This window comes from Mastigoproctus giganteus, chromosome 11 (assembly GCF_048544385.1).
Source record: "Mastigoproctus giganteus isolate SK-2022 chromosome 11, ASM4854438v1, whole genome shotgun sequence".
Classification (NCBI taxonomy): Eukaryota; Metazoa; Arthropoda; class Arachnida; order Uropygi; family Thelyphonidae; genus Mastigoproctus; species Mastigoproctus giganteus.
The window spans coordinates 3,666,049-3,687,430 of NC_143585.1; the positions used below are offsets into that span (position 1 = coordinate 3,666,049).

A 21,382-nucleotide genomic window follows, 5' to 3' on the forward strand; every position below is an offset into this window, starting at 1 on the left:
TTTGTTTTCAACATTTGTTTGGAGTGAAGAAACCATCGAAAGTCCTTCAGTATCTTCTTCAGCGGGGAAAAACATTTTTAAATGATTGATTTGTATGAGCGCTTCTTCTATTTTCATCAGTGGTTCGTCGTTAATATGTTCTTCGACAGAATGACCTCCTTCCATTTCTTCATCCTCATGAGGAACTTCTTGAAAAATATCGATGATAATGTTGTTGATATCTAGAGCACAATCTTCTGTAGTGAGGTTTGAGTCTATATCTTTTGTAGCCAGGGTCACTTGTAGCAGAAGTATCGTACATTATCAATAGATGTTGAAGTTCTTGTTCTTCTTGGTGCTCCACATTGCTGTTCACAACACTTTACAAAACAGTTCACGACAGTTTGTTTTCTAATTGTGTTTACAGAAGAGGAAATCCATTGAATCGCATCTAGGATACTGATTTTCTTTGCAAGGTCACTCGCACATGTTACATTGTTCATGTTTGCAATGAACAATGTAACATGTCTTAAAACACGTTTTCTGTAGTGAAGTTTAAAATTTTTTATTATCCCTTGATCCAAGGGCTGACACTCTGCAGATGTGTTTGGTGGCAGAAAAATGATTTGAATATTGACAATTCAATGTGCAGGTGAGATGCAGCATTATCCATTAAAAGAATAATTTTTCTGTTTCGACGAATCATGTTTTGGTTAAAGTGACTTATCCATTCGCTCTAATTAATTCGCTTATCCATTCGCTATAATTCTCTATAGTAGTCTTCTGCTATTTGAATTATGCCTTCTCTGCTGTTTATAAGTACACCATCGCTATTCTTCAGTTTCAGTATCATTTGTCTTTCTGTATTACTGCTCATGGCTGCTGATTTAAATCCTTTGTTTTCCCTTAATGCTTGTTCTGATTCTTAATGCTTGTTCTTCCTGATTTATCCCATATCTACAAGTTGTTCACAAGGGTCATTACTAACAGATTAGAAAGAATACTTGATGAGAATCAACCGAAAGAGCAAGCTGGCTTTAGGACAGGATTCTCAACTATGGATCACCTTCACGTAATATCACAGCTAATGGAGAAAACAAATGAATATAAAACACCATTATGCCTTGCATTTGTGGATTATGAAAAGGCATTTGACTCCATACAGCATAAGGCAATGTTTCAGACACTGGAAAGACAAGGCATAGATACTCCATATATTATGATTTTGAAGAAAATATATGAGAGTGCTACATCCTTTATTAGACTAGACAAAGACAGTAGCAAATTTAAAATCGAGAAAGGAGTTCGACAAGGAGACACAATATCTCCGAAGCTGTTTACTGCTGCCCTTGAGGAAGCTTTCAGAAGATTAGACTGGTCGCAGAAAGGAGTCAATGTTAACGGAGAGTACCTAAACCATTTACGATTTGCAGATGACATTGTGGTCATAAGCCACGATCCCAAAGAATTAGAGGAAAATCTTAATCAGTTATGCACAGTTAGTAAGGATTTTGGACTAAAGATGAATATGGCTAAAACAAAAGTAATGATGAACAAGTATGCCACGGAAAGGGAAATAATGATTGAAGGAGCAGTAATTGAAAAGGTGGAGTCATATACTTATCTGGGACAAGTTATTAGCTGTAATAATGATAAATGGCTGGAAGTCAAGAGAAGAATAAATTTTGGATACATAGCATTCAGGAAATATAGTCACATACTGAAGAGCAATATCCCAGTTTGTCTGAAACGTAAAATAATGAACCAATGTATACTCCCCACTATGACTTATGGAAGTGAAACTTGGGCACTCACCAAAAGAATGGAAGAGAAGCTAAGAACTACACAGCGAAGAATGGAACGAATTATATTGGGAATCAGACTGTTAGATAAGAAGAGAAACACATGGATTAGGCAGCAAACTCAAGTAAAGGACATTCTTATCAAAACTAAAGAACTAAAATGGTGTTGGGTAGGACACATAGCTCGAAGACATGATGACAGATGGACTAAGAAAATAACAGAATGGTACCCAAGAGGAGCTAGAAGAAAACCTGGAAGACAAAGGCGGAGATGGATAGATGAAATTCATGAGTGTTTGAGTAGTAAATGGATGGCCAGTGCTCAAAACAGAAGGAACTGGAAAGTTGCTGGAGAGGCCTTCATCCTGCAGTGGATTGAAAATGGCTGATGATGATGATGATCCATTCGCTCATGATATCTCGTGTCATCCACGCTTTTTTATTAGACTTCCAGTCAACATCCAAAAGATTCAACTTTATGCCCTTGAAACAACGAGGATTTTGTGGGTTTCCTATAACAAGAGGTTGTTCAAAGTCTCCCAGCATATTTGTACACAATAGTTACAGTCAAACGTTCCTTAGAAATTTTTCCGCCCTGGCACTTTTCGTTTTTTAGACTCATTGTTTTTTCAGGAAGAGCTTTAAAAAACAACCCTGTTTCGTCACAATTGTAAATATCCTTAGCTTCAAAATCACGACATAAATCTTCCAATTTGACGGTACACTCTGTTACAACCCCAATATCAACAGATCCACCTTCACCACTTACGGTTTTACTAGAAATTTTATGCCGAGTTTTGAACTTGTCTAGCCATCCCACAGAAGTTTTGAACTCATTTACTCCCATAGATTTCGCAACCTCCAAAGCCTTTTCCCTAATAATAGGCCTATTAATGGGAATTTTTTTAGCATGTGCGCGACAAATTTGAAGTCCAACAGTTTCCAGGAATGATTTTTGAACCGGATCATTTACGTGTTGCCAAAATTGTTTGAGCAGTTCATTTTTTTTCTTTAGGATGTCGCGTACCTGCGTCTTCCTGATTTTCTGAAACAAAAAAAATAAACCAATGTATATTCCCCACCAAGACTTATGGAAGTGAAACTTGGGCACTCATCAAAAGAATGGGGAAGAGAAGCTGAGAACTACACAGCGAAGAATGGAATGAATTATATTAGGAATCAGACTGTCAGATAAGAAGAGCAACATGTGGATTAGGCAGCAAACTCGAGTAAAGGACATTCTTATCCAGATGCCGATTTAACGGTGGGCGCGTGCCCTGGGCCCCGACTTGACACTTTTTTCCTAATGACACCAAGTTTGGTTTCATACGTGCAATTTTAATTACGTACAAGTTTATAATCGGCAGTAAAACCTGATAGTATGTTTATATTCGCTTATTTTCATTATTTCATTACTACACTGCATACTATAAACATACTACGCTGCACAGGCCCCGCGCGGCTGCGCTACCGCTCATCGGAGCAATAGAATCGTATTTTCTACTTTGTACTTGCAAAGGTTCTCCTGCTGTGCAGACTTACGATATACACAAATATGCGTATATTGTTGAAATTATATTAAAATAAAATTAATTCCTGTTGTTACATCAGCGCCTGGATTTTTGTAGTTTATGAATAATTTTTGAATTTTAATTAATCATTAATTTATTGCACTATAACGATTTTTTTTTTTTTTTTTTTGATTTGGTAGTTGTTGGCGCATCGGCTTCTGTGGCCATATTGCACCTCACAAGGTTTTTGCAGTACTTTGATCCAAGCCCGAGGCGGGAATCGAACCCGCGACCTTTGGGTTGCCAGGCAGGTACTTTACCCACTCGGCTAGCCCGGTCGGCGCACTATAACGAAAAATCTCTTCTCTAGTATTGTAATCATTCAGACTATTAAATTTTATATTTTTCTTTTCATTGGTAGGCTACCAATGGTAGCTAGAAAAATGAAATGACATCTATCAGGGGCCGAAAAAAGACAAATTAAAAAAAGACGCGAATATAATATAATACATATATTATATTCAAATTTTATTGGAAATAAAACATTAATAGTACATAATATTTTTTATTTATTTAAAAAAAATGGTTAACATGCATTTTTATTTTCCCTGTCTCTCTCTTTTTTTTAAGGTTCCCAATATTTTCTTCTGTGCCCGGGGCCTCAACCGACCTTAATCCGCTTCTGTTCTTATCTAAACTAAAGAACTAAAAATGATCTTGGGCAGGACACATAACTTGAAGACATGATGTGAGATGGACTAAAAAAATAACAGAATGGTACCCAAGAGAAGCTAGAAGAAATCTGTAAGACATTGACGGAGATGGACAGATGAAATTCATAAGTTTGTGGGTAGTAAATGGATGGCCATTGCACAAAACAGAAGGAAATGGAAAGTTGCTGGAGAGGCCTTCATCCTGCAGTGGATTGAAAATGGCTGATGATGATGATGATCTAAATCTGTTTATTGGGAATTACTTATAGAAGTAACTATTGTCAAGGGGAAGTGATTTTGCTTTTGTAAAGGTGACTACCAAAGTTTGACAGTTTTAAAATTCTTTTCAGTGGGTTCAACTGATGATGCTAACAGTTCCAAATTCTAAATGGGCAGTGTATAACTAGTCTGATTTTTCAGTATTATGAAACAGAACACTTCACTGCATGGATTTCAAAGTAAAAATGCTTGTTGAACAGCAGTGCCACTTTTAGAAATACAGGCTGAATAATATAAAACTATATATGTTAGTAAGATACTGAAATATTATAATTAAAAAATAGGAAAGTGGGTGGAATTGGAGGGGGATTATTTCCTTCTGCGTCGGGTGAGAACATAGTACATGATGCTTTTTGCCAAAGTCCTGAGAAATTCATTGAAGAATGTAACTAGGTTGATTCTCCCATCTGTTTATTTTTTCTGACCTCTTACAATCCTCTAACATAAAAGAAATCATCTTTATGTAGGATGGCATTTCAATATGCTTCAGATATTCCTGTACAAAACTGGCTTGGCAGTTTCTCTGGAAGAATGGGGGATAATAGAAGCACTGATTTTATTCCAATGGATTTATGTTGGGGGGTTGATAGCTGTTGCTGAACTGAAAAATATTTTCAGGGAAGTAACTGACATTATTCCTGTGAAGTTTCTCATTCAGTAGAAAATACAGTAGTCAGATATGCTACTGCTGCTAATATTGAAATTTAATACGTATAAGATAAATGATATAAAGTGTTCTAGTAAACATTGCCTGATTAAATCTTTTATGTTTCACAATACTGCAACAGTGTCTTTTTTTTTTTTTTTAATTATGCATAACTTGCAGTATTCTATGGATTTTTTCATGAGTTAAAAACGAAATTTGCTTTACCATTGGTTTTTTAAATCATAATAAGCTGATTGTATGGAATATTTCACTGGGTTGAAACACTTGATTTGAAAAAATAAATAATTGAAATTTAACCAAAAAAAAAAAAAAACTACCTTAGGTTTTAATAAGTAGACTTTATTAATTACTTTGATTGGCATTTGATTTTCACATTCTTCTGTGAACATTTTTTCCCCTTAATATGCATTTTATTTTTACTTAGGCTTGCATCTTAGCTGTTGGTGGTTCAGAGAAAAAGGTTGTACCAGACACGGAAAGTGAAAAGGGGTAAGTTTTCAGTAATTAATTCCCTTTTTGGAAGTTTTAGAAATAAACAGTAAAGAACATTATAAAAATGTGTGTTCTTCACTTTTTTTACTGTGGATAATATATTATAAAATGTCTTCTTAAGTATTAGCAATAAATTTAAATCAGCTGGATGATTGAGATGGCTAAGAGAGCAAAGAGCAGACATGAGTTTTTCACATGCATAAATACAAAGAGATGAACAAAGCAGATCAGATCCTTGTGTGACAGGTATAGAAAAGACTTAGATAACCCAACTGATGTCACTGATGAATTGAAAAGGTACTTTGCATCTATATTTACATAGTGATGGAAAACTATGCAGGTTAAGCTAGAAAGCATGAAATTGTCAATACTGAAACTTCGGAAGGTTATTTATTAGAAAAACTTCCATGACCAAAGGCAAGTAAGCCTCCTGGAGTTGGTGGTATATATACATATGGTACACCCAGTAATTTTGAAGGTATTGGCAAGAGAGAGAGTGCATTAAAGCATTAAAGTTAATTATGAGGGTATCACTGGACTCGGGAGAAATTCCCATGGATTGGAAAAGTGCCAGTGTGTCACAAACATATATAGCTAGTCTAAGAGTGATGTTGGTGACTATGATTTTACATAAGCTAGTTTAAGAGCAATGTGAGTTCCAAGATTTTCTGTACCACTGATTTCAGTAGTACAGAAAATCAAGGAACAAGATCATGATCAAGAGTGTGGTATAGAATCATTTGGGGAGAAATAAGAAGAAACACATCATGGTTAGCTATTTTGACAGTTGCTCATAAGCTGGTTGCAGGAAATAAGTCTGACATTGTTTATTTGGATTTCAGAAAATGCTTGATTTAGTTCCACACGAGAGGTTATGGTACAAGTCAGAACATATTGGAATCAGAAGGAAAATCCTTAGATGGATTGCAGGATGGCTGCAGGGTAGAAGTTTGTGATTAATGGTTATTCTTCAGATTAGACTAATGCAAGAAGTGAGGTTCCCCAGGTTTAAGTATTGGGACTGCAGGTGTTTTTTGATTTTACAAAAGGGACATCAACCAAGGGATACAGGGCATGATGTCAAGATCAGCAGAGTAGTTAATGATCAGTGTCATTCTGAGCTTATTCAGGACAACTTAGATAGATTTCAGAGATGGTCAGAAAAGTGTCAGCAGTGTTACAGTGCTGAAAAATGTAAGTCTTACATTTGATGGGGTTAAACTAAAAATAGAAGAGGAAGAAAGGGATTTAGGAGTTGTGATCAAGAGTGTGGTATGATCAGACATGATATTCTCTGAGCAGTGTAGTTCTGCCAATGAATTATCATACATTTGCTTGTAGAGATAAGGCAATTGTAAGATCACCACACTCGCAGTGCCTTATTGAAGTATGGAGAACACCTTAAAAAAAAAAAAAATCACTCTTCTTGAAAGGGTCCTAAGCCTAGCAGTGCTCTTGGTAAGGTTGGCTGATATAAGGAAAGATATCAAATACATTGGCTACAGAGCTTGGAAACTAGGCACCTTAGAGGTTACATGATTGAGGCATACAAGGCTCTGAGAAGTGAAAGTAAAATAAATGAGGGAGTCTTATCTTCAGATTAGAGGGGAAGAGGTTTAGATTGAATTGCAGGAAGTTTTCTTTTAGCCAGCAAGTTAGTTCCTTGAATAAGTAAGCCAGCAGATACAAGGTGATTATCTCTTTGTATAATGCAATGGTCAGGCCACACCTTGAGTACTGCGTACATCCTTCCTAAAATGAGGCCCCCTCATTTTGGGAAGGATGTAGAGTTGCTAGAACAAGCACAGTGAGGGGGAACAAGATTGGTGAGAGGAACAAATGGGTGCTCATGTGAAGAAAGGCTTAAGTTCTGCAAATTGCAGCTTCTAGAAACTAGGTACCTGCAAGGCAATCTGATTGAGTGTATAAGGCCTTGAATGGATTGAGCAGGCTTAATGCTGATGTGATTCTTTTTCTTGCTCAGATTGCAAACCTGAGGGGCATAGATTCAAACTGAGGAAAGATAGTTGTAGAATAGATGTGTGGAAGTTTGCCTTTAGCCAGCAGGTGGTTAATTGCTGGAACAGACTTCCATCTGTTGTTGTTGTGGAAGCTAATAGCTTAAATAAATTTAAGGCTGAACTACACAAACATTTGGAGTGACCGGATGGGTGAAATGGGGAGAGGTTTTTTTTTTTTGGCTGATGCCGTATAAGCTTGCTTTCTTGCATCATATGGCTCTACTAATGCTAAAGTTGACTCTGGGTGGTTGAGTCCAGGGCCAGTGCTAGAAGTGCGCCAGTAAGGCACTTGCCACAGGCACCACCTAAAATAGGTGCTGCTAGATGCACTACTGCATATATATGCTATGAATTAGGAACTGTTACATGGTTTTGCCTCGGGAACCACAAACACTAGCACCAGCCCTGGTTGAGTACCATATGATTAATACTAGTACTACTATTAAAATAGTAGAAAAATGCAAGAAGCATGGCTTATGTGGTATCTGTCATAAATGAATAAATAAAACAGAAATAATACAGAATAAATAAAGATGTGGAATTGCAATATAGCAGCTTCATGGAACCAGGAAAATGTAGCACACTTCTCAGTGCATTTTTTTTCTTTCTCCATTTTAAGAAACAGTTAACTATTTCAAAAGTGATACTGATGTTCAATATGCTCTTTATCTGATTAACTTGAAGAACAAGCATCTTATTTTATTCTATCTTAATGCTACACACCATCTAGCATTGTGTAGGGCCCACCTTTCTTGTGCCATAGACTAATGGAAAGCAGTGCTTTGGAGGGCCGAATCATGGTTGTGATGGATGCTCTGAGAAAGCTTCCTGGCAGAGGCAGCATAATGGTCTCAGACTGTTTATGTGGTTTGGCCAGGGACTATTGTTTGTTTTGGACAAAACCATGAATGGTCTGTTTAGATGTCCTGGACAATGTGTTACCTACATTATGGGAACATGTCAAGGGAGGCCCATACCTGTATCAGTACAGTAATACCCCGACTTACGCGAACTCATAGTTACGCGGTTCTTGATTTTTTCGTTTGGCAACACTGCCGCCCACTATCTTGAAGGTCGTTTTTCATATGCTATTGATATACGGTGCGACGGCGGAGAGTGAGAGCGAAAGAAGAACAAAATTCAACTTTGCTCCCGCATGAGCTGCACACATATACAAGAATTTGCATTCCAACTGTCATATTTATATGTGTACGTTCGAATTCTTGCTCAACTTTTGTCGGAAATTACATCGTTTTCACGAAGAAAAAAACTTTCCAGGCTTTAAGGTTTCCAAAGACTGATTGACAGTGATGGTTGGCGGGAATGCAGCTGGTGACTGCAAGTTAAAACCTCTCTTAATCTATCGCTCCGAAAACCCAAGAGTTTTAAAAAATATATCTGAAATTAGCTTACCAGTGATTTGGAAGTCAAATCATAAAGCTTGGGTGACAGCTTCCGTTTTTGAGGACTGGTTTGGTCACCACTTCATACCCGAAGTTGAATGTTATTGCAAGTCTAAACAGATTCCATTTAAAGTGATGCTTCTTATTGACAATGCACCTGGTCACCCTCCTGCCACCCTAATTAATTTCGACCCACGTGTGAAAGTTGTGTTTTTGCCTCCAAACACAACCAGCTTGCTTCAACCGATGGACCAGGGAGTCATCAAAACATTCAAGGCCTACTATACGAGGCGTTCGTTTGCACGTCTAAATGAAGCTATGAGACAAAATAGTGAGATATCTGTTAAAGACTTTTGGAAACAATTCGATGTTTTAGATGCCGTAAGAATCATTGAAGAATCTTGGGATGAAATTCACAAAAAAACATTGAATGGTGTCTGGAAGAAACTTTGTCCATTTTTTTTTTCAAAAATGAGACGAAAACAACGCCAGAAACTGATCGTGTCGCTCATATGATAGAAGAAGTTGTTAATCTTGCCAGGCAATTAGATTTGGAAGTCAGTGGTGATGATGTCAACGAGCTGTTGGATTCACATAGTGAGGAGCTGACAATGAATGAGCTCATAGAGATGCGTGAGCAAAACATCACTGAATTATCCGACATTTCAGACCCAGTTCCACCAGAAAAGCGCATGACAATTGAAATCTTGACAGAAGGTCTCACAGCTCAATTGAAAAGGGCTTAAAAATTTTAGAAAACAGACCCCAACGAAGAACGCGTTATAGCTACAAAGCAAGAAATAAAAAATTATTAGCTTGCTACGAAGAAATTCTGCGTGAAAAAAAGAAGGCGCTGTGTCGTCAGACGAATTTGTTAGATTTTATGAAGCCATTGACAACGAAATAACTTTTTTACGTAACTCATTTATTTTTTTAATACATAATTTGTATTAATATGTATAAATAACTGCAATTTTATTAAATATTTTTCTTTTAGACTAGTATTTTTGTTAGTCCTTGGTCCCAATTAAACAAAATTTATATGTATTTATATGCAAAGTTGTACCCCGACTTACGCGAATTCGACTTAAGCAATTTTCGTCGGACCCACCTATCGCGTAAATTCGGGGTATTACTGTACTTCTTGCTTTGTGATGGATTGGTCTGAAGATATCAGTGCCAAAAAGTTGAACTGGCCAGCCCCGAGCCCTGACCTTAATCCTATGGAGGGAGGGAGGGAGGGAGGGGGAGAGAGAGAGAGAGAGAGAGCGAATCTCTGGGATGAATTGGTATACTTCAGTATACTTGTTCTGTTTTCCTGCTGGTTTTTAAATTCATATTACCTTATATTACAGCACATAAGTAAACTGTTTAAGTGCTACAAAATTTTGTAAAATTTAAGTTTAATTTTTATACTGAGTACTAAATCCTAAACTTGAAGAATTAATGACATGTGCTTAGGCATATGCACATTAAATACCATTATATACTGTCCTACCTTAATAACCAGACACCATTCTGTTGATAGTTGGTCACATCCTATGCAAGCACCATATGTGACCAACTATAAATATGCTTATAGACCTTTGAGGAGATACAACTGTAAATATTCTCAAAGAGAGAGTAGTATGATTGGGAATGCAAGATGCTGTGAATGACAGAGTTATCAGACTTAGAATGAAAATAGGGTGCCACATAAGCAGTCTGTTTGTTGTAACATTTCAATGGTACTAAAGATCCCTAGGTTGAATTGGCAATGTGAACTGCAAATAGTACTGATGTTGAAACTCTCAGAATATGAACTAGAAAACCTCTAAAGCTGGAGAAATGTGACATGAGAACCTACAAAGAATCATCCACTCAGAATTAAATTTGTTTTAGCGCTCACACATACACACACACAGGCCCTCAATGAGACGATTAGGGCACTGCATGATATGAGTTATCACAGTCATGCAGCCATTCACAAGTCACTGATCAGCCTGACTAATGCTAGACTATTTAGCTTAGTGTAAGGCCTACCTTTTTTGGACTAGAGACCAGTGGAAAGCTGTGCTTTAGAGTAACAAGTCATGGTCATGCTGGTTATGGAGGGTGCCCGGAGAAAGCTGACTGGCACACCGTATCACTCTGATACTGAAGTTTGGCAACATGATGGTCTGAGGCTGTTTTACGTGATTTGACCAGGGAAACTTCTGGTTGTTTTGGACAAAACCACAAATGGTCTAGATGTCCTGGACGATAATGTGTTACCTACATTGTGACAGCATGTTGAGGAAGGCCCATATCAGTGGGACAGCACTCCATGATCTTTAAAAAAACCAGGTTGAGAATGTTCCAAGGAGACTGGAGGCTGTCATAAAGGCTAAAGGTTTCAGCACACTTTATTAGTTTTCATGTGAATCAAGGTTATTTGTAGATATTGTAGTGAATATACAATTTGTTCCATTTATATATATTTAAACAAATATGCACTGCAGCTCACCAAAAGATGTTTAAAATCAAAAAATTTGTTCATCTCATCAGATGAAAACACTGTATGAAGTTCATCAGGAGTTATAGTTCCATTTACTTTGATTTCTCAAAAAGTAAACTTTCATGATCATCAATATTAGTTGATTATTTAAAAAAGTGAAAAAACCGAAAGGAAAAAAATGAAGAAATCTTGAAAGTTTATTTTCAAAATTTCTTCAGTTTCTTGCAGTAAATGTGCTTCCATAGTGAATTATTGTTTGCAGAGAATCCAGTCTGTAGTATACTGGTAAATATGGAATAGCTGATTTACATTATCAAAGCATAGTCTCCTATGTACACATATATGGTTATCAGTAAGAGTAATATCACGCCATGTATCACATCATGTGATACAATATATGGTAATAAGAGTCATATCAGGCTCCTCCGTACCAGGTGGGCAGGAGCAGCAGCGCATAGCACACGCTTCTTGGTTAGATCGGCGTTCGAGCGAGTGACCACCAAATACGGACGTCACGGAAAGGTCAGGGAACGACCACCGCATATCCCTGGAGCAATATAGCCTTACTTGCTAATGCTCCTAAAAACCAAATAACAAACAACAAACAAGAGTCAATCACTTGATTCTCTGGCGCCTCCATAGCCAGGTGGGCAGGAGCAGCAATGCGTAGCACACGCTTCTTGATTAGACCAGGGTTCGAGCCTGTGACCACCAAATATGGAGGATGCGGAAAGGTCAGGGAATGACCACCGCATATTCCCGGAGCAATATGGCCTTAGTTGCTAATGCTCCTAAAAACTCAAATAACAAACAATAACAAACTTGAGCCTCTAGGTTTTAGTTTTGTGACTGTGTAAGGGAGTACTGTATGCACCACTGATTTTGTTACAGTTTACTGTTCAGTGTAAATTTTTCAGAGCAGAAATAACTGGATTAAAAAAATAAGTGGTTCTTAATGCAGATTTTACTGTAATACACCATTATGCACAATACAAAAGGTGACTGTAAAAATGAGGGTCATTATACAATAAATTTATAATAAAGCATAGCATGAATTTTAAAGGACAAAAATAGAAGCTAACTTTACATCAAAGTATAAAGTAAATAAAATTCTGAAACTTTCTCTTCAAAATAGTCATTAAGATATCTGAAGAGATAATAACTACTAGGCTATAGGATTCGATGATTAGCTGCCCATAACAACATTCTTTAATGGCCTGCTGAAAACTACATTTTCAAATAGATGCATTATCAATAATCTTTTGTCAGTTTTCACCAACTGTATTCATTTCTTGCAAGGAAACGAAGCTTCCAACATTTGATTATTCTTTGAATGAATGTAAATTTTTGCACATCTGCTCTGCATCTATCCTTTTCCAATTTAAATTTATGCTCCCTTGTGCATCTAAAAAAAAGGTAAAAGGCAGAATTTAGTTTACTTAATTCTTTTAAAGCTTTATACACTTCAGTTAGGTGTATATGCCTGATTTCTAAAGACTGAAATTTACAGAACTCCAGTCTTTCTTTCTTTCTCAATAAAGATATCCCTTTGTGCCCCCAACTAATCTCATTGCTCTTCTCTTATCAGATATCTGTCTATCCTAAAATGGGGTTTCCAAATCTGTATGCAGTATCCCATTTGTGGTTGATCATTACCTTATACAATTGGTTTAATCACCTCATTGTTCCTGTATATAGGCTTGTCAGACTCACTAGTACATGCAGGACAGTAATGTTAAATGTGTTTGGAGTAGGCCTTTTTTTTTTTTGTTTTGGATGATTTTTAATACATAAGTATTTTACAGCTATTTTTATAGATTTATGCACAATAAATGAACGAATAAATTAATAATACATTAATATAACTGATTATTTATTGAGGGGGAAAAAAAGCAAGCTGAATTCAGATGTTCCAAATTAACAAAGGTATTTATTTTATTTGTGAAAACCACATTCTAAAATTTTAAACTCACTCAAAAGTTTTCTTCTCAGAAACTTAGCACCTTTTGTGTGCTTGTTGAGATTTAACTTGTTGAGATCAGGAATAATATTTTGTGTAGATACAACTTTAATTATGGAAGACTTGTGTCTGGTAATCATGATCTCTCTCTCTGTTACCTTGTTTCTTTTCATGTGTGAAAAAAAAGCTGTTTGTATAAATATGTGCTGCCAAACATTGCATATATTTCACACACAAATCGAACTGTCTTCGGGATTGTTCTGCAGTTAAATAGGAATAAAAGTTTCCATGCAACAATGGCATTGCAATTCAATGAGCTCCATTTGTAGATCTGTGTTTTTGACACTGAAAGCACTGGCTAAGAGAGCAAAGAATGGGTAAGACTCAGGAGAGATTCCTTTGGATTGGAGAAGTTCTAACATATTGCCAATACATAAAGGTGGTTCTGAGTGAAGTTAACTACAAACTGAAGTCTGACTTCAGTGGTAGGGAGCAGTTAGCAATGATTAAGAGTGCAATCCAAATCCAGAGACATTTAGATGGAAATGGCATTTTGAAGGACACACACACACACATATGGTTTTAAGGGAAAATTGTGTTTAACTAATCACATAAGCTATTTTGGCACAGTTATTCAAGAGATAGATGTAGAGAACAATTTCGACACGTTTATTTGGATTTTAGCAAAACATTTGACTTAGTCCCTCATGAGAAGTACTGTATAAGCTAAGGGAGGCAGTAAAGGAAGTAAGCAAAACCATGTTGGGATTACAGGAAAGATTCTAAGTGGCCTGCAGGGCAGAGGGTTGTGGTTAATGGATATCCTTCACATTGGTATAAAGTTAGAAGTTGGATCCATTAAGGATTGGTTCCTGGACTGCTGTTTTTTTTTTTTTTTTTCTTTCATAAATGACATCAGAAAGAATACTTGATGAGAATCAACCAAAAGAGCAAGCTGGCTTTAGGACATGATTCTCAACAATGGATCACCTTCACGTAATATCACAGCTAATGGAGAAAGCAAATGAATATAAAACACCATTATGCCTGGCATTTGTGGATTATGAAAAGGCATTTGACTCCATACAGCATAAGGCAATATTTCGGGCACTGGAAAGACAAGGCATAGATACCCCACATATTATGATTTTGAAGAAAATATATGAGAATGCTACCTCCTTTATTAGACTAGACAAAGACAGTAGGAAATTTAAAATTGAGAAAGGAGTTCAACAAGGAGACCAATACTCCGAAGCTGTTTACTGCTGCCCTTGAGGAAGCTTTCAGAAGATTAGACTGGTCGCAGAAAGGAGTCAATGTGAACGGAGAGTACCTAAACCATTTACGATTTTCAGATGACATTGTGGTCATAAGCCATGATCCCAAAAAATTAGAGGAAAATCTTAATCAGTTATGCACAGTTAGTAAGGATTTTGGACTAAAGATGAATATGGCTAAAAGAAAAGTAATGATGAACAAGTATGCCACAGAAAGGGATATAATGATTGAAGAAGCAGTAATTTAAAAGGTGGAGTCATACTTATCTGGGACAAGTTATTAGCTGTAATAATGATAAATGGCTGGAAGTCAAGAGAAGAATAAGTTTTGGATGGATAGCATTCAGGAAATATAGTCACATACTGAAGAGCAATATCCCAGTTTGTCTGAAACGTAAAATAATGAACCAAAGCATACTCCCCACCATGACTTATGGAAGTGAAACTTGGGCACTCACCAAAAGAATGGAAGAGAAAGGCTGAGAACTACACAGCGAAGAATGGAACGAATTATATTGGGAATCAGACTGTTAGATAAGAAGAGAGAAACACATGGATTAGGCAGCAAATTCAAGTAAAGGACATTCTTATCAAAACTAAAGAACTAAAATGGTCTTGGGCAGGACACATAGCTCGAAGACATGATGACAGATGGACTAAGAAAATAACAGAATGGTACCCAAGAGGAGCTAGAAGAAAACCTGGAAGACAAAGGCGGAGATGGATAGATGAAATTCATGAGTTTGTGGGTAGTAAATGGATGGCCAGTGCTCAAAACAGAGGGAACTGGAAAGTTGCTGGAGAGGCCTTCATCCTGCAGTGGATTGAAAATGGCTGATGATGATGATGACATCAGATAAAGGGTGTGATGTCAATTTGCACACAATGTTGTAAAGATTGTGAGAGTTGTTAATAATTAGTGTCGAGCACTTCCCCTTCAGGATGACTTGAACAGACCTCAAGATTGGTCAGAAAAGTGAGTTATATTTTAATGCAGAAAAATGCAAGCACTTACACTTGGAGGAATAGCCAGAGAGTCGTCGATTACTGGAACAAGTTTCCCCTGCAGATAATTGAGGCTGACAGTTTGAAGAAATTCAAAGGTTAACTGGATAGTTAGCAATGTGAGGAGGGAAGTGCATAATTTATATTTTCTTATCTACTTCCCTTATTTATTTAATTTTGTTTTTTTATTTTTTTTGGGCCAGTGCAGCAAAAGCTTTTTTTTTTTTTTTGCTTTTTTTTTTTTCTTGTACTATATCGTTAATACTAAATGTTTTTCAAGCATATCGTGTTATCATACCTTTTTCATATTTGCAATATATAGTATATCAGTTATGTTCAACCCACAGCCTACTCCTTCACATTGTGTGGTCTGCCACTATGTAGACAGCCTTCAAGCATTGGGCTTCTCCCAAGGGCACCTCCGTAGCCAGGTGGGCAGGAGCAGTAGTGCGTAGCACACGTTTCTTGATCAGACTAGGGTTCGAGCCCGTGACCACCAAATATGGAGGATGCGGAACCATCAGGAAATGACCACCGCATATCCCCGGTGCAATATGGCTTTAGTTGCTAATGCTCCTAAAAACCAAATAACAACAACAACAACAACAGCAGCTTCTCCCAAGTTTGAAACTAGCATGTGACAAATATACACTGGTGTGCAAAACTGTAGCTTCTCATAGGAGTGGACGGGATATGGGAAAGGCATATCAAAGGAACCTCATGAGGTAAAGAAATGATGAAGGAAACAAAACGGTACAGAGGGACTTTATTCAAAAATGGCAACATAGCACTGGCTGGATGCAGATGCATCACTGCCAAAGATGGAACAAAGGGAAGAGGTGGTCCTCAGATATGGCCACCCCTAATGTCAATGCAGGCTTTGCACTGCCTGTCCATACTTAGAACAGTGTTGTTGATCAGTTCTTGTGGTAACATCGTCCATTCCTCTGTCAGTGCCATCTTCAGCTGGTGAACATGTTCCGGTGGGCGTGGACATGCCACTTCGCATCTCCCCAGAGTGTCCCATATGTGTTCGATGGGATTTAGATCGGTAAAACGGGCAAGCCAATCCATATGAACAATGTCCTCACTTTCCAAAAGCATATCGACAGCTGCAGTGTGATGGGGTGTGGCGTTATCATCCGTAAACACGAACTTGGGGCCAATGGCACCTCGGAACAGATGCACATGGGGAAGGATTACATCATTACAGTGGTGTGCACCAGTTACATACCACCTTCCAGTATCTGGAGTTGTGTACGTTCATCCAAGATAATGCCTCCTCAGATGAGAACACCTTGACCGCCATATTGATCCTTTTCAGTGATGTTTGCAGGGTTAGATTAGCTGTGAGATTAGCTGACACCCAGAATCGCTGTGAGACTGAATCTACTCTCATCAGTAAAGAGTACCTTATCCCATTGCACTGCTGTCCAGTCCTTGTGTTCGATACACCCCTGTAAACGGTGTCTCCAATGGACTGGTGTTAATTGGACACAGCGTACTGGCCTTCGGGCAAACAGTCCACCTTTGTGGTTGTGGAGTAAAGTGTGATATCCTGCTGCAGCTGGTTTGCAATGAATCCTGCTGTCTGGTGTTTGGTCCTTGTTGGCCTGTAGGAGTATATAGTGGTCATCATTGGGCATTGTTTTTCTTGGACGACCACCATTGGTCCTTTGAACAGCTGTACCTATCGTTCAGAAGGCCGACCACACATGTGAGATGATGCTATGGGCAATACCGAACTCTGCAGCCACATTCCTTGCACTTCGACCTTCCTCGACTTCCCTATTATTCGACCCCAGGTAAATTCATCTAGTGTTGTCTACTGGCCATTTCTCTAACACTGTATGAAACCAGTCGAACTTCTGTAACAATCGTGCTCACCATTCGCTAATTTGCACATAACTGCTGAACTGCTGCTTTTATCTGTTTATGCGAGCCCTCTCATCACAATTCAAATTTTTGCGTGTGCACCAGCTTTCTACTGAACGGCCACAGTTATGCAAATCGCCACAGGCTGTTTTGTTTAATTTTCTGGTTGTAACCTTTAGAAATAGTTGGTCCTTAAGTTTTGCACACCAATGTAGTTGCACATTTACTTTTCAAAATATTTAATTTTTAATAATCAGTTTTCTTTATATTGCATTCTTGTGTTTTATATATCTTCCTCAGAATTCAGTAATATCATTATAACCATATAGCTGGAATGCTGCTAGTATTATGCAATGATTGGTAGTTTTATGTTTAATTATTAAATGTTAAAAAAAAAAAAAAAAAAAAAAACTAAACATGAACATAGATAATAAAAATTAAAATCTATTTCAAAATGGTAGTAAGGAACTATCTTGCAACTTGTACCCCTCAGACTTTTGTGTTTTGGCTACTAGCCAAAAAAAAAAGATTGGAAGCCCCTGCAGTATATGAAAATGTATCAATTTCTGCAGAAAAAATCTCCACTTTTGTGCTTGTCAAGTTTTCATGTGTAAAGGTTTGCACAATCAAAAAAAAAAAATACATTAGAACAATGTGCTGATTTTGATCTCATGCTTAGCTACTAGCAATAGTATTAGATGGATTTCATAAATACATTGTTACCTTGTAAATTCAGTCTAATTTACTGACATAAACTCTTGCCAACAATTGGGTTTTCCAGCAATACCATTTAGCCACAAATCAGAAGATTAAACACAACTCACAGTACACTCTGACTGCATACAGCCTGCAGTCTCTGTTTCATGTGCCTGCTGTACAGGCGAACCCAAACTTACAAGTATAATGATGTGTTCTTTGAAATGTGTTTGCAAGTTGAATTTATTTTTTTTCATAAAATGTTGTTAAATTTGTTAATACAATTCTGAAATAAATTAACATTATACAAATAAAGTAAAAATGCATAATTTGAAAAGAATTAATTTATTCTAAAAAAATGTTTATTGTAAATATACATAATCTGAAAATAATTATATTTATTCTAAAAAGAGTATTTTTTTAATAGATAGATACAGCAGTGCAGAACTGGGCCCTGGATTATCAGATCTAATAAGGCTAGGGTTCTTCTCTACTTTCTTGAAGAAAGTCTTAAGTGAAAGTTACACAGAACATTTTTTTTTTTTTTTTTTTTTTTTTTTATTTCTTTGTAGATATCATGATATACACCTGTTTGTAGCAGCCACCTCTATTAATGCCTTTGCAAACTGTAGAACTTCTTTTGGCATTTGGGTCATTATCCTTTAAAGCCACTTCAGTTTGGTTTAAAGAAAGTTTGACTGTCAAAACCTTTGTGGGTGGGTTCATACTATTTTTGTTGTCTTCATCATCTGCCTCTTCTCTGATTTTTTCCTTCTGCATTTCAATTAGCTCATCATTTGTCAATTCAACTGTGAATGAGACTCAGTTAACTCTTCTACATAAGAAGCATTCATTTCCTTGTGCAATTTTAATCCCATTTCTACAACTTCCTGTGTGATTTGCTCTTCAGAACCCTATGAACCAGAAACAAACTGTGGGCACAGTTTTCTCCAACAATGGTTCATTGCTGTTGGCTTTATTTCTCTCTATCGGTGGTTAATGTTTTTGACTGATTCTAAGTTATAGTATCCTTTCCAAAAGTCTTTCAGGGTTACAGTTTCATCTGCCATTGCAAATGAAACTGTAACTTGGCTAATTGTATGATGTAAATAGAAGCACTTGATGGGAAAGACAGTTGTAAAATAGATGTGCGGAAATTTGCCTTTAGCCAGCGGATAGTTGATTGGTGGAACAGACTTCCATCTTTTGTTGTGAAAGTTGATAGCCTAAATAAATTTAAGGCTGAGCTGGACAGGCATTTAGAACGAATGGAGGAGTTGAAATGGGAGGGGTGGTGTGTGTGTGTGTGTGTGTTTTTTTTTTTTTTTTTTTTGCTGATGCTGCATAAGCTTGCTTTCTTGCATTATATGCCTCTACTAATGCTAATGGTTGCAATTACTATTTGGTCCATGGGTTGCAGGAAGTTGGTGGTACTGGGAAGCAAGAGTACCATTTTTACATTTGGATTTCAGTTGATTAATGTTGTAGGACGACCTGGCACATTATCAAGGTGCAGTAAAAGGTGCTAAATTATCATGCCTGCAATATTTTTCGGTAGCTGGAACAAAGTGATATACAAACCACTCATGGAATAGTGCAGATGTTAATGTTTTTTTTATTAGAACTCTGAATAACTGGCAGCATTAGCATTAGTAGAGGCATTTGATGCAAGAAAGCAAGCTTATGCAGCATCAGCCAAAAAAAAAAAAAAAAAACACTTCCACTTCACCCCTCTGTTCGTTCAAAATACCTGTCCAGCTGAGCCTTAAACTTATTTAGGCTATCAACCTCCACCACAAGGGATGGAAGTCTGTTCCACCAACCAACCACCCGCTGGCTAAAGGCAAATTTCCGCACGTCTATCCTACATCTGTCTTTCCTCAATTTGAATTTATGCCCTCTCAGGTGATTTTTCTGAGCTAGAGGAAGAATCCCATCAGCATTGAGCATGCTTAAACCATTCAAGGCTTTATACACCTCTATCAGATCACCTCGCTGGTGCCTAGTCTCCAGACACTGTAATTTGCAAAACTTAAGCCTTTCTTCGTAACAGCACCCCTTTGTTCCATTCACTAATCTTGTTGCCCTTCTCTGTACTCGTTCCAGCAGCTCTACATCCTTCTTGAAATGAGGCCTCCAGACCTGTATACAGTACTCTAGGTGTGGCCTGACCATCGCCTTATACAATGGAATAATCACCTCCTTATCCCTGCTGGAAAAATTCCTGTATATCATTGACAATACTCCATGAGCTACACTTGTACCCGTCTGCACTGCTCAGAGAACTTCATATCTGCCTGCACAACCACCCCCAAGTCCCTTTCATTCTCTACCACTGTCAGTGTTGTACCACAGAGTTGATACGTTGCTCTGGGGTTGCTGTTTCCCATGTGTAGTACTTTACATTTGTCAATGTTAAACTTCATTTGCCACCTCTCAGCCCATCTGCTCAACCTTTCCAGATCCTGTTGCAGCAGCATAGTGTCAGTAGTGTCCTTGACAACCCTGCCAACCTTTGTATCGTCTGCAAACTTGGACATTAAGCCCGATATACCATCATCAATATCATTTATAAATACAGAAAACAATAATGGACCCAACACTGAGCCCTGAGGGACTCCACTAATAACATCAGTCCACGATGAGCAGTGTCCATTGATTACCACTCTCTGTCTTCTCCCCCTCAACCACCCCTTTATCCATAGCAGCAATTTGCCTCCAATGTCACACTGCTCCAATTTGTGTAGCAGTCTTCCATGTGCAACAGTATCAAAAGCCTTTCTAAGATCCAAGTATATAATATCAAAGTTATTCCTTGCATCCAGTTATTTTGTGACTGCATCATAGTATCCAATCAAGTTGGTCAGGCAAGACTTCCCCTTAACAAAACCATGCTGTGTCTGAGCTGTAACTGAAGTCTTGTCTAAATGATCCTGCAGTGCTTCTTTAACCAGTGCCTCCATTAATTTTCCTGGAACAGAAGTTAAGCTCACAGGTCTATAATTACTTGTGTCAGCCTTTGATCCTCCTTTGTGAATTGGGGTCACATTTGCACATTTCCAGTCTATGGGTACCTCCCCTGAGTCCAAGGAAGCTCTCATAATTATGGCTAAGGGTTTGCTTACTTCCTTTGCTGCCTTCTTTAATATAACTGGATAGATCCCATCCACCCCGGGTGCCTTTCTTGTGTTTATCTTCAACAGTTTCTCCTCCACTTTACTCCCAG

General features: G+C 37.6%; 1 protein-coding gene across 2 annotated transcripts in view; it reads left to right on the forward strand.

The window, feature by feature from the left end:
• Nucleotides 1–21,382, forward strand: part of muc (dihydrolipoamide S-acetyltransferase muc) — a 210,016-nt gene that overhangs the window by 155,420 nt on the left and 33,214 nt on the right. For both annotated transcript variants that reach the window (XR_016547649.1, XM_090385408.1), the window contains exon 11: nt 5,376–5,440. Coding sequence is in view for 1 of the 2 variants with exons in the window: in XM_090385408.1 (XP_090241534.1) it covers nt 5,376–5,440 (65 nt within the window). In the remaining variant the exon portion in view is untranslated. The remainder of the gene's footprint in view (nt 1–5,375; nt 5,441–21,382) is intronic.